This window comes from Pseudorasbora parva, chromosome 4 (assembly GCF_024679245.1).
Source record: "Pseudorasbora parva isolate DD20220531a chromosome 4, ASM2467924v1, whole genome shotgun sequence".
In the NCBI taxonomy this organism is placed as follows: Eukaryota; Metazoa; Chordata; class Actinopteri; order Cypriniformes; family Gobionidae; genus Pseudorasbora; species Pseudorasbora parva.
The window spans coordinates 28948947-28963404 of NC_090175.1; the positions used below are offsets into that span (position 1 = coordinate 28948947).

The 14458-nt window shown below is 38.4% G+C and overlaps 1 protein-coding gene across 2 annotated transcripts in view; it reads left to right on the forward strand.

The window, feature by feature from the left end:
* The first annotated feature begins 1332 nt into the window (after positions 1-1332).
* ubac2 (UBA domain containing 2) overlaps positions 1333-14458 on the forward strand; it is a 56648-nt gene continuing 43522 nt past the window's right edge. Inside the window, exons 1-2 of one of the 2 annotated variants that reach the window (XM_067441503.1) lie at positions 1333-1540; positions 2359-2483. In XM_067441503.1, the coding sequence (XP_067297604.1) occupies positions 1510-1540; positions 2359-2483 (156 nt within the window). In that variant the 5' untranslated portion in view covers positions 1333-1509. The remainder of the gene's footprint in view (positions 1541-2358; positions 2484-14458) is intronic. The other variant, XM_067441502.1, reaches the window with a different exon arrangement.

The following is a 14458-nucleotide window of genomic DNA, read 5'->3' on the forward strand; positions in this document are numbered from 1 at the left end:
GACACCTTTAAAAACATAGTAAACATGATTTATAAAATGAAAGCATTACAGTCTTTTAAATTACATAGCAAGTAACTAATTTTATACTCTCTGACAAAGTAGCAAATTTAAAAACATTTAATTTAAACCAATTATTTAAATTATATTATCGTCATAAGTAAAAAAAAAAAATAATAATTGTGATATGCATGCATAGCCAAGTTTACAAATAGATGCAAAATGCATGCTTTGCAAGTATAGATAACAACTTTATAACAACTTTGGTTTAACCTTGGTTTAATCATCATTCTTGTTTTTGGTAATTGTCACTATGACTAGTCAATCAAACTAGCAGTTTGCACTGCCACCTTGTGGTCATAAAGCCACGGTGCAGTAGAATAGATAGGCTCAACACAAGATTCCAAATGTTCCTAAATGTTGGACTTTATACTGTTTTCTACGAGAGATGGGATAGTCAGCCAGTGTTTTTACACCTATTTCACATCTCATTAAATATGCTAATATGCATAAAATAGTGAAAATAAATAAAGATGATATGATAAGCCTACTACTACTACAAGACTGAGCCTACTACTATGAATGAATGAATGAATGAATGAATGAATGAATGAATGAATGAATGAATGAATAAATAATAGTCTTTTTTTATAGTCTCAATATGATGCACCTAAATAAAATTACTGGACTGAATTTTTTTTTTTTTTTTTTTTTTTTTTTTTTTTTTTTGCGTTTTTGTTGGTTTGCGTTTGCGCAATGTTTTTGCAATGATCTATGTTGGTACATTACATATCTGCTTCAAATTAAAGCAAGCTCATATCCATAAACTGTGTAATTAATGTCAAGTACAACCTATGTTTGGTATATTTTTGATATTTTAATTTTTATGCATTACTTTATATTGGTAAATTTACTTCAATAACAAACACATTTCAAAAGTAAACAAATATAAAACATAGGCCTACTACAACTAGTCTATAAAATCCGAAAGTGTGTTCTTGATTTAAATTGCCTTAGGCCTATATATACCTTAGAAATTATTATTAAAACGCTAGGCTTATAAAGTCAATCGCGATCCCTCTTTAAAACATTTATTGCATAAGCAGTGCTATAACCGTTGTTTAGTATGGAGGACAAAACCACGAATTATTAAATAAAAAAACATGGATAATCACTCCTTGGTGGATAATCACTTTCCATGATTAGATCAGTTTCTGTGAGACAAACAAATTACTGACAATTATTGACAAAAGTCTAAAACGTACACTTACCTGTGGTAAACTCACGGCATCTAGTGGCGTACTAATACTCTAACAGAAAACGCTTATTTCGTAGGAGTGACGCGGATGAAGTTTGTCTCCTGCGAGGCACCATCCTGGACACCCTTTCCCCCTTCCCTCTCTCATAGCGATATTTCCATTTAACTTGTAATGTTTTTACTTTGTAAATCCAGTGCCTTTAAAACGCAGTCTTGTTAGTCTTCTTAGGTATATTGCTTGTGTAAGTGGCATAATGTTCACGTCCACCGGTTCTTGGGGATTGTGTAAGTATAGCTCAAAATGATCACGTCATGAAGATCATATTCTGCTGTCATTCATTCAGATTAAAGCTCTGTCGTCGTGACCTTCAACCGATTATTGTCGCACTTCACACATCATCCTTGCCTAAAAAATATTTGCGTTGGCTTATGATTTAAGGCGAAAGTGTTACTGTCGTTTAAAAAGTTGGGGGTGTGTAACCAGGCGCTGCTCTCGGAAATGCGACATGACACAATGATCATGTGTTTATGTGTTAACGTTATGTCTTTACTATGAGAGCTAACTTAGACATATAATAGAGACTTGATGTCAAGTCTTCTCACTCTTCTCGAAATCACGAGAACTCTTCTCGAAATCACCATCATCACCACCAGCAAAGAGCTTCAGTTCACATTATTACTGATGCAATGAAAATTAATTTACCCTTAAAAAAAAAAAAATCTGTTCTAATCTATATTATTGTATTCCCTACTGTGAAATACAAAATTATAAATATTTCTTTCGACTTTTAATTTGGTTTACTTTTTTATGCCCAATTTGGATTACTTTTTTTATGCCCAATTTGGTTTACTTTTTTTAATGCCGCAGATAGGGGGGGTTAAGATACCAAAATATAAAATAATATTTATTATTTGAATGTACTGGAAATTAATTCTAAAATTAAGGAAATAAGAGATGAGGATATAAAAATGAAAACTGATTAAAAAAAGAATAGTATTTCAATGATATTCTTCAAACAGACCTATAGGTTCCCCATTTGGAATATTTCATCCTTTGACATGACAAAGGATTTAACTATTACAACTTCTCTGCTGTCCTACAGATAAAGCCCCCCTGTCCAAGAGCTTACTGCTGCTTCCTACAGTCCTCACTGTGTTGCTGACTGTGCTGCCTCAGTACCAGAATCTGTTCATGTACAACCTCCAGGCTGTCAGGCAGGGTAAGCAGGTGAGATATTATATCAATCTACCTGAATTTACTTGAACAATGCTGTCCATTATGTATGTACATTTAAAGTCAGCAGACATGGAGGGTATGATCGTCTTTTTATATCTGTTGTGACAAATTTTGTGTGGGACTTGATTTTGTTCATCAGGAATTGATTGGACTGTTGTGTTTGCTATAGCTGTGATCTCATGTGAGTGGCATTTTGTCCCGCCCTTGTGTTGAAAGCACATCACCAGAGAAGAGAAGAGATGTTGTTGCAAGAGGAAATTATTTTGATTACAGATTATGATTGCTCATGAATGGATAGAAATAAAGGGATGTAAAAATTGTGCACGTATATATACTGTAACATTTCATTTTAAAAATGTAAATTTTCCATTTTGATTTCATTGTGACTTGAATGTAACTTACTCTAAAAAATGTTCCCTATTTTTAATGAATTATTAGGGGTTCAAGCACGAAGTGCTTGAAAACCTATTGTATTTGTGCCGGTTTATTATTCTGCCGTAAAACGCATCGTGCAGACCAAACCATAAGGGCTAGAGACTTGAAACTTGCCCAATAGGTAGTACAAAAATCGAGGAGAGGTTATCAAATTATGAGCCAGATTGGCCCATAGGTGGCGCTATAGCGATCAATTGCGCAAAACTGCTCATAACTCCTAGACCGTTGGCCGTAGCCTCAAGTGCCTTATATCGTTGGAATCCTTGGCTCGAGACGGACCAGACGCATGCCTCGGATTGGCTCGTGACCTGGGAAAATGTCCGGCTATTTTGGCTTTTTCCAAAAACCTACTTTTGCGAACTAGTCCCTGGTTTTTGGCCAAACCGGGACCAAACCAGTGCAGGCAGATTCTCTGGAGTCTGAATGTCAATAATCATTGAAAAAAAGTGGAAATTTGGGTTCAGGGTTCCTAAGGGCCGCCAAGTTTGAGGTGGGAGGAGCCCCTTTCGACTTAATTGGCTGTAGCTCGTCAACGGAACGAGATATTTTCACCAGACTCAGCACAGCTATGTAAGAGCTCATTCTGTGGTCACCCGAAAAAGGACGTGGGAACTGGCCTCTTGGTGGCGCTTTAACTGTTAGAAAGGTCAACTACATTATCCTATGCAAAATGACATTTAAATGACTAAAAAATGTCTGTTCAGCGCACAACTTCACCAAATTAGCTGAGCATGTGCACCCTATTATTGTAAAGCAGCGTGCAAACTTTTATGGAGATCGGGCCGTCGGTAGAGGTATTAAAGTTTAAAAGGGAAAAAATTTAAATAAAAAATAAAAATCATTTCCAAGATAAATGAGCTGAAAATGCAAAAATCTACCGTGTTCCTCTCTGCCGGCCATGTCAGAACGCTTGATAAAGTTTTTGTAACCAGCAGCTCAAAAATCAGGCGCTGAGACCCTATAGTTTTTTTTTTATAAGCCTTTTTAGTCCCTTTTACGCCTCTGTTATTAGGGGTTCAAGCACGAAGTGCTTGAAAACCTATTGTATTTGTGCCGGTTTATTATTCTGCCGTAAAACGCATCGTGCAGACCAAACCATAAGGGCTAGAGACTTGAAACTTGCCCAATAGGTAGTACAAAAATCGAGGAGAGGTTATCAAATTATGAGCCAGATTGGCCCATAGGTGGCGCTATAGCGATCAATTGCGCAAAACTGCTCATAACTCCTAGACCGTTGGCCGTAGCCTCAAGTGCCTTATATCGTTGGAATCCTTGGCTCGAGACGGACCAGACGCATGCCTCGGATTGGCTCGTGACCTGGGAAAATGTCCGGCTATTTTGGCTTTTTCCAAAAACCTACTTTTGCGAACTAGTCCCTGGTTTTTGGCCAAACCGGGACCAAACCAGTGCAGGCAGATTCTCTGGAGTCTGAATGTCAATAATCATTGAAAAAAAGTGGAAATTTGGGTTCAGGGTTCCTAAGGGCCGCCAAGTTTGAGGTGGGAGGAGCCCCTTTCGACTTAATTGGCTGTAGCTCGTCAACGGAACGAGATATTTTCACCAGACTCAGCACAGCTATGTAAGAGCTCATTCTGTGGTCACCCGAAAAAGGACGTGGGAACTGGCCTCTTGGTGGCGCTTTAACTGTTAGAAAGGTCAACTACATTATCCTATGCAAAATGACATTTAAATGACTAAAAAATGTCTGTTCAGCGCACAACTTCACCAAATTAGCTGAGCATGTGCACCCTATTATTGTAAAGCAGCGTGCAAACTTTTATGGAGATCGGGCCGTCGGTAGAGGTATTAAAGTTTAAAAGGGAAAAAATTTAAATAAAAAATAAAAATCATTTCCAAGATAAATGAGCTGAAAATGCAAAAATCTACCGTGTTCCTCTCTGCCGGCCATGTCAGAACGCTTGATAAAGTTTTTGTAACCAGCAGCTCAAAAATCAGGCGCTGAGACCCTATAGTTTTTTTTTTATAAGCCTTTTTAGTCCCTTTTACGCCTCTGTTATTAGGGGTTCAAGCACGAAGTGCTTGAAAACCTATTGTATTTGTGCCGGTTTATTATTCTGCCGTAAAACGCATCGTGCAGACCAAACCATAAGGGCTAGAGACTTGAAACTTGCCCAATAGGTAGTACAAAAATCGAGGAGAGGTTATCAAATTATGAGCCAGATTGGCCCATAGGTGGCGCTATAGCGATCAATTGCGCAAAACTGCTCATAACTCCTAGACCGTTGGCCGTAGCCTCAAGTGCCTTATATCGTTGGAATCCTTGGCTCGAGACGGACCAGACGCATGCCTCGGATTGGCTCGCTCTTCAGGCGCCAATTTTGAGATATTTTGGTTTTTTTGAAAAACCTACTTTTGCAAACTGGTGCCTGGTTTTTTGACCTATCGGAACCAAACCAGTGCAGAAATATTCTCTGGAGTCAGATTATCAATAATCATTGAAAAAAAGTTAAAACTTTGATTCAATTTTGCTAAGGGGCGTCAAAATGGACGTTCAAGGTGGAGCCTATTTTATTAATAAGGCTATAACTCAAGAAAGAAATGAGATATCATCACCAAACTTGGTGCACTTATGTATGGGCTCAATTTTTGGTCACAATAAAAAAATCGCGACGATTGGGCTCTAGGTGGCTCTATAATGTTAAAAAAACATAAAAACGGCTATAACCACCTGACTGTTAGTCTGATTGACTTGAAAATTGGTATGCAGAATCTTGGTCCAAGGCCCCATGTATGTATATGAGGACATCAGCGTATCTCAATCAACATGGCCGCCATCGGCCAATGAAGTTGATACCTATAAGACAAGGTTAACGGAGGCCAATCAGAACGAAACTTGATGGGCATGTTTGACTCATGGCCCTAGAGGTCTGTAAGAATTTTGAAAGAAATCAACCACTAGTTGGCACTAACGAGTTTTATGGCTCTGTAATCACGTTGTGTTTGACATATCCACACCATATGCATATCAATTGATAGATCTCCTCATGTTAAATAACTTTGCCTCTAGAGCCATTGCTGTCAATCAAATCGTTCATTAAATATTTGCAATTATGTTAAAAACCTACTTTTGCAAACTAGTCCCTGGTTTTTTACCCGATTGGAACCAAACCAGTCTAGGACAATTCTCTGGACTCTCTCAAGCAATCATCTTTGAAAAAAAAGTTGAACTTTTGCATTTGGATGGCCATAACAGGGACATTTAGAAAAGAGGTGTGGCAAAATACATTCAAAAGCCTATAAATACTAAGGGAAAACTCAAAACTTCACGACAATTGTTGGGTATATGTGGCATAACATGCTGAAGAAGCATGCAAAGTTTTATGGAGATCATACCATAGGTGGCGCTATACTGTTAAAAAGCTTTAAAACCATGCATTTCCTATGGTAAATTCCCTTTATTGGCTGTAAATGGCCTTTTCCATCTGTTATCATATAATGTCCAAATCATGTGTTAGATCTGCTCATTCTGACTCTCTAGATCAATTGAGAATGAGATGTCGTCACGACACAGTGCCCCGCCCATAGAGATCACGGAATCCTCCCCCTTCTGCCATTTTGGGAGGATAGTACTCGCCTTAGTGGATTTGGACAGAGACTGGAGAAGAGATATTCTGATGATTACTAAGTACATCATTTTCTAAACTCAATGTAACATGAAGTTTTAATCCACCCAAGCCGAGCTGAGAATGCAGCTGCTGATAAACATACGCTATAATTCACCACAGGGTGTCAGTCATCGTCTAAACTCGTGACCGCGAAGCTGAAGTGTGTAACACCTGATGAATACGATCCTTTATTTATTTGTATTAAACATTTTGATCACTATTCTGTCATTTTCACTATCAATCATTTTACTGTATGTAATTTACATGTTTATGCCCAAAACGCTTAATTAATATTCAAAGTAGGCCTATAGTTGACAAATTTTCCTCTAACGTTACATTAATTTAAGGCACGTACAGAGCATTTATTCTACTTAAGAAGGCTGGACTAAAAGCACCAGCACACACAAGCGATCCTTTTTATTAGTCAAATTCATTTAGAAATCAAAACTCAACAGGTATTAAATATGATCAGTACGAGAAAAACTCTTACTGAGAGGACGAGCACTGGACTGCTGCAGGATAGTGGGGAGATTTATTTATTTATTATTCAGAATGCACAGAAAATATATGTATAGAAACATTTCAGGAAGGTAGTAAAGCGTCTAACGTTAGGTCTCTGTTCCATTGTGCTGCAGGCAGCTCGTATGGGTCGACGTTTTTGATCTCAGCCAGCTTAAATAACTCTGCCTGGCGCTGGTAGTAAGTTTCTCCCTGTAAGAGGCCTCCATTTCTCCGTTTAAACATGGTGATGATAATTCCTCAAGCCGTCTTTCCTGCTCCGATCTCTGTATCGCTCTTACAATGTTGCCCCTGGCAACCGATAGCGTAGGATCCCAAAATGGTGGACGGGCTCAGACAGCGCCCAATTCGTCACGTGACAGCAAGCTTCTATGACATATGTCCTCATTCTCAATAATTATCCAAAAAAATTACTTTTGCATTTGGATGGCTATAATAGGGTCATATCAAAATGTGACTTTGACCAAGTGTACCTAAACCTTCAACTCCTCAATAAATGTTTAGATCTTCTCAAAAATAGTTTGAGAAAGTAAATGTGACATGTGACTCTAAACAAGCATTCAAACTTTTATGGAGATTGGTCTATAGGTGGCGCTATAACTATAAAAGCTTTGATGCGTTTGCTATGGTAAATTTCCTGTAATTGTTGTAAATGGTCTTTTGTATCTATTATCGTATAATGTTCAAATGATTTGTTAGATTTGCTCATTCTGACAGGTCAATAATTATCCAAAATGACTGGCATTTGCATTTGGATGGCTATAATTGGGTCATTTCAATATGTGGCCTTGACCCCAAAACCCTTTAATAAATCCTCAATGAATGCTCAGATCTTCATTTTATCTCAGTTTTAATTAATTTAATGCTTAAAGGCCTTAAATACAAAAGACCTTAACTGTTTAAAGGCCTTAAATGCTTGAACCCCGCTAAATGCTGCTTGCAGCTTTAATTAGGGGTTCAAGCACGAAGTGCTGAACACCTATTGTATTTGTACTGATTTTTATTAGGGGTTCAAGCACGAAGTGCTGAAACCCTATTGTAATTGTACTGATTTTTATTATTATTATTATTAGGGGTTCAAGCACGAAGTGCTGAAACCCTATTGTAATTGTACTGATTTTTATTATTATTATTAGGGGTTCAAGCACGAAGTGCTGAAACCCTATTGTAATTGTACTGATTTTTATTAGGGGTTCAAGCACGAAGTGCTGAAACCCTATTGTAATTGTACTGATTTTTATTATTATTATTATTATTATTATTATTCTCCGCTAAAACGCATCGTGCAGACCAAACCGTAAGAGCTGGAAATTTGAAACTTTGTCAGATGGTAGTACTCATGTTGGGGAGACCCTGAGAAGCTATGACCCCAATTGGCCCATAGGTGGCGCTATAGCAATCAATTGCGAGAAAAGGCTCATAACTCCTAAACCGTTTGGTCCACACTCAAGTGTCATATATCATTGGAAAGCTGAGTCCTTGGCGAACAAAATGTATATCTCAGATTTTATTTACAGTATGCAAATTTTTCCGCCATTTTGAATTTTATTGAAAACCTACTTTTGCAAACTAGTCCCTGGTTTTTTGACCGATCGGAACCAAACCAAAGTCAAAATGTTCTCTGGTCTCTGTTTATCAATAGTTATCAAAAAAAAGTTGAAATTTCGATTCATTTATGCTAATTGGCTTCAAAATGGACGTTCAGGGCGGAGCCTATTTTACTAAAAAGGCTATAACTCAAGAAGGAAATGAGATATCGTCACCAAACTTGGTACACATGTATATCGGCTCAATTTGAGGTCACGATAAAAAAATCGCGATGATTGGCCACTTGGTGGCGCTATAATGTGAAAAAAACATGAAAAGGGCTATAACCACGCGACCGCTAGTCCGATTGACCTGAAAATTGGTATGCAGTGTCTTGGTCCAAGGCCCCATGTACGTCTATGAGGACATTGGCGTATCTCAAAAAACATGGCCGCCATCGGCCAATGAAATTTGAGCACCTATTAGATGGGGTTAACAGAGGCCGATCGGAACGAAACTTGATGGGCATGTTTGACTCATGGTCCTAGAGGTCTGTAAGAATTTTGAAAGAAATCGGCCACTAGTTGGCGCTAACGAGTTTTATGGCTCTGAAATCACGTGTTTTTTCACGCATCCACAAAATATGCATATCATATGATAGATCTCCTCATGCTGAACAAATTTGCCTCTGGAACCATTGCTGTCAATCAAATCATTAATTAAATATTCACAATTATGTTAAAAACTTACTTTTGCAAACTAGTCCCTGGTTTTTTGACCGATCGGAACCAAACCAGTGTCAAAATGTTCTCTGGTCTCTGTTTATCAATAGTTATCGAAAAAAAGTTGAAATTTCCATTCATTTTTGCTAATTGGCTTCAAAATGGACGTTCAGGGCGGAGCCTATTTTACTAAAAAGGCTATAACTCAAGAAGGAAATGAGATATCGTCACCAAACTTGGTACACATGTATATCGGCTCAATTTGAGGTCACGATAAAAATATTGCGACGATTGGCCACTTGGTGGCGCTATAATGTGAAAAAAACATGAAACGGGCTATAACCACGCGATCGCTAGTCCAGTTAACCTGAAAATTGGTATGCAGACATTGGCGTATCTCAAAAAACATGGCCGCCATCGGCCAATGAAATTTGAGCACCTATTAGACAAGGTTAACAGAGGCCGATCGGAACGAAACTTGGTGGGCATGTTTGACTCATGGTCCTAGAGGTCTGTAAGATTTTTGAAAGAAATCGGCCACTAGTTGGCGCTAACTCAAAAGGGAAGCTCAAAAATTCACGAAAATTGTTGGGTATATGTAGCATGACATGCTGATGAAGCATGAAAAGTTTTAAAGAGATCGGACTATAGGTGGCGCTATAACTGTTAAAAAGCTATAAAAACCATGCATTTTTATGGTAAATTGCCTATATTGGCTGTAAATGGACTTTTCCATCTATTATTTCAGTGTTTAAAATCTTGCTAAATAAAACTTAATGTCTTTAATGCCTATGTGCTTAAAAGGCCTTAAACGCTTGAACCCCGCTAAATGCTGCTTGCAGCTTTAATTATTATTATTATTATTATTCTCCGATAAAACGCATCGTGCAGACCAAACCGTAAGGGCTAGAGACTTCAAACTTTACCCGAAGGTAGTCCAAAAATCGAGGAGAGGTTATCAAATTATGAGCCAGATTGGCCTATAGGTGGCGCTATAGCAATCAATTGCGAGAAAGGGCTCATAACTCCTAAACCGTTTGGTCCACACTCAAGTGTCTTATATCATTGGAAAGCTGAGACCTTGGCGAACAAAACGTATATCTCCGATTTCATTTCCGTCATGAAAATTTTCCGCCATTTTGAATTTTGTCAAAAACCTACTTTTGCAAACTAGTCTTTGGTTTTTTGACATATCGGAACCAAACCAGTGCCAAAATGTTCTGTCTAGTCTGAATATCAATAATTATCAAAAAAAAGTTGAAATTTTGATTCATTTTTTCTAAGGGGCTTCAAAATGGACGTTCAGGGCGGAGCCTATTTTACTAAAAAGGCTATAACTCAAGAAGGAAATGAGATATCTTCACCAAACTTGGTACACATGTGTATGGGCTCAGTCTTTGGTCACGATAAAAATATGGCGACAATTGGCCACTTGGTGGCGCTATAACATGAAAAAAACACAAAAACGGCTATAACCACACGACCGCTAGTCCGATTGACTTGAAAATTGGTATGCGGTGTCGTGGCCCAAGGTACCATGTATGTCTATGAGGACATTGGCGTATCTCAAAAAACATGGCCGCCATAGGCCAATGAAATTTGAGCACCTATTATGTTTATGGCTCTGTAATCACGTGGTGTTGCATACATCCGCCAAATATGCATATCATATGATAGATCTCCTCATGTTGAACAACATTGCCTCTAGGGCCATTGCTGTCAATCAATTCGTTAATTAAATATTCGTAATTATGTTAAAAACCTACTTTTGTGAACTTGACCCTGGTTTTTTGCCCGATCAGAACCAAACAAGTCTAGGACAGTTGTCTGGACTCTCTAAAACAATAACTATCAAAAAAAAGTTGAACTTTTGCATTTGCATGGCTATAACAGGGCCATTTAAAAAAGAGGCGTGGCAAAATACACTCAAATGCCTATAAATCCTAAGGGGAAACTCAAAACTTCACGAAAATCGTTGGGTACATGTGGCATAACATGCTGATGAAGCATGCAATGTTTTAAAGAGATCGGACTATAGGTGGCGCTATAACTGTGAAAAAGCTTTAAAAACCATGCATTTCCTATGGTAAATTGCCTATATTGGCTGTGAATGGACTTTTCCATCTATTATTTCAGTGTTTAAAATCTTGCTAAATAAAACTTAATGTCTTTAATGCCTATGTGCTTTAAAGGCCTTAAAGGCTTGAACCCCGCTAAATGCTGCTTGCAGCTTTAATTATTATTATTATTATTATTATTCTCCGCTAAAACGCATCGTGCAGACCAAACCGTAAGAGCTGGAAATTTGAAACTTTGTCAGATGGTAGTACTCATGTTGGGGAGACCCTGAGAAGCTATGACCCCAATTGGCCCATAGGTGGCGCTATAGCAATCAATTGCGAGAAAAGGCTCATAACTCCTAAACCGTTTGGTCCACACTCAAGTGTCATATATCATTGGAAAGCTGAGTCCTTGGCGAACAAAATGTATATCTCAGATTTTATTTCCAGTATGCAAATTTTTCCGCCATTTTGAATTTTATTGAAAACCTACTTTTGCAAACTAGTCCCTGGTTTTTTGACCGATCGGAACCAAACCAGTGTCAAAATGTTCTCTGGTCTCTGTTTATCAATAGTTATCAAAAAAAAGTTGAAATTTCGATTCATTTATGCTAATTGGCTTCAAAATGGACGTTCAGGGCGGAGCCTATTTTACTAAAAAGGCTATAACTCAAGAAGGAAATGAGATATCGTCACCAAACTTGGTACACATGTATATCGGCTCAATTTGAGGTCACGATAAAAAAATCGCGATGATTGGCCACTTGGTGGCGCTATAATGTGAAAAAAACATGAAAAGGGCTCTAACCACGCGACCGCTAGTCCGATTGACCTGAAAATTGGTATGCAGTGTCTTGGTCCAAGGCCCCATGTACGTCTATGAGGACATTGGCGTATCTCAAAAAACATGGCCGCCATCGGCCAATGAAATTTGAGCACCTATTAGATGGGGTTAACAGAGGCCTATCGGAACGAAACTTGATGGGCATGTTTGACTCATGGTCCTAGAGGTCTGTAAGAATTTTGAAAGAAATCGGCCACTAGTTGGCGCTAACGAGTTTTATGGCTCTGAAATCACGTGTTTTTTCACGCATCCACAAAATATGCATATCATATGATAGATCTCCTCATGCTGAACAAATTTGCCTCTGGAATCATTGCTGTCAATCAAATCATTAATTAAATATTCACAATTATGTTAAAAACCTACTTTTGCAAACTAGTCCCTGGTTTTTTGACCGATCGGAACCAAACCAGTGTCAAAATGTTCTCTGGTCTCTGTTTATCAATAGTTATCGAAAAAAAGTTGAAATTTCAATTCAGTTTTGCTAATTGGCTTCAAAATGGACGTTCAGGGCGGAGCCTATTTTACTAAAAAGGCTATAACTCAAGAAAGAAATGAGATATCGTCACCAAACTTGGTACACATGTATATCGGCTCAATTTGAGGTCACGATAAAAATATTGCGACGATTGGCCACTTGGTGGCGCTATAATGTGAAAAAAACATGAAAAGGGCTATAACCACGCGATCGCTAGTTTAATTAACCTGAAAATTGGTAAGCAGACATTGGCGTATCTCAAAAAACATGGCCGCCATCGGCCAATGAAATTTGAGCACCTGTTAGACAAGGTTAACAGAGGCCGATCGGAACGAAACTTGGTGGGCATGTTTGACTCATGGTCCTAGAGGTCTGTAAGATTTTTGAAAGAAATCGGCCACTAGTTGGCGCTAACTCAAAAGGGAAGCTCAAAAAATCACGAAAATTGTTGGGTATATGTAGCATGACATGCTGATGAAGCATGAAAAGTTTTAAAGAGATCGGACTATAGGTGGCGCTATAACTGTTAAAAAGCTATAAAAACCATGCATTTTTTATGGTAAATTGCCTATATTGGCTGTAAATGGACTTTTCCATCTATTATTTCAGTGTTTAAAATCTTGCTAAATAAAACTTAATGTCTTTAATGCCTATGTGCTTAAAAGGCCTTAAATGCTTGAACCCCGCTAAATGCTGCTTGCAGCTTTAATTAGGGGTTCAAGCACGAAGTGCTGAACACCTATTGTATTTGTGCTGATTTTTATTATTATTAGGGGTTCAAGCACGAAGTGCTTGAAAACCTATTGTATTTGTGCCGGTTTATTATTCTGCCGTAAAACGCATCGTGCAGACCAAACCATAAGGGCTAGAGACTTGAAACTTGCCCAATAGGTAGTACAAAAATCGAGGAGAGGTTATCAAATTATGAGCCAGATTGGCCCATAGGTGGCGCTATAGCGATCAATTGCGCAAAACTGCTCATAACTCCTAGACCGTTGGCCGTAGCCTCAAGTGCCTTATATCGTTGGAATCCTTGGCTCGAGACGGACCAGACGCATGCCTCGGATCGGCTCGTGACCTGGGAAAATGTCCGGCTATTTTGGCTTTTTCCAAAAACCTACTTTTGCGAACTAGTCCCTGGTTTTTGGCCAAACCGGGACCAAACCAGTGCAGGCAGATTCTCTGGAGTCTGAATGTCAATAATCATTGAAAAAAAGTGGAAATTTGGGTTCAGGGTTCCTAAGGGCCGCCAAGTTTGAGGTGGGAGGAGCCCCTTTCGACTTAATTGGCTATAGCTCGTCAACGGAACGAGATATTTTCACCAAACTCAGCACAACTATGTAAGAGCTCATTCTGTGGTCACCCGAAAAAGGACGTGGCAACTGGCCTCTTGGTGGCGCTTTAACTGTTAGAAAGGTCAACTACATTATCCTATGCAAAATGACATTTAAATGACTAAAAAATGTCTGTTCTGCGCAGAACTTCACCAAATTAGCTGAGCATGTGCACCCTATTATTGTAAAGCAGCGTGCAAACTTTTATGGAGATCGGGCCGTCGGTAGAGGTATTACAGTTTAAAAGGGAAAAAATTTAAATAAAAAATAAAAATCATTTCCAAGATAAATGAGCTGAAAATGCAAAAATCTACCGTGTTCCTCTCTGCCGGCCATGTCAGAACGCTTGATAAAGTTTTTGTAACCAGCAGCTCAAAAATCAGGCGCTGAAACCCTATAGTTTTTTTTTTATAAGCCTTTT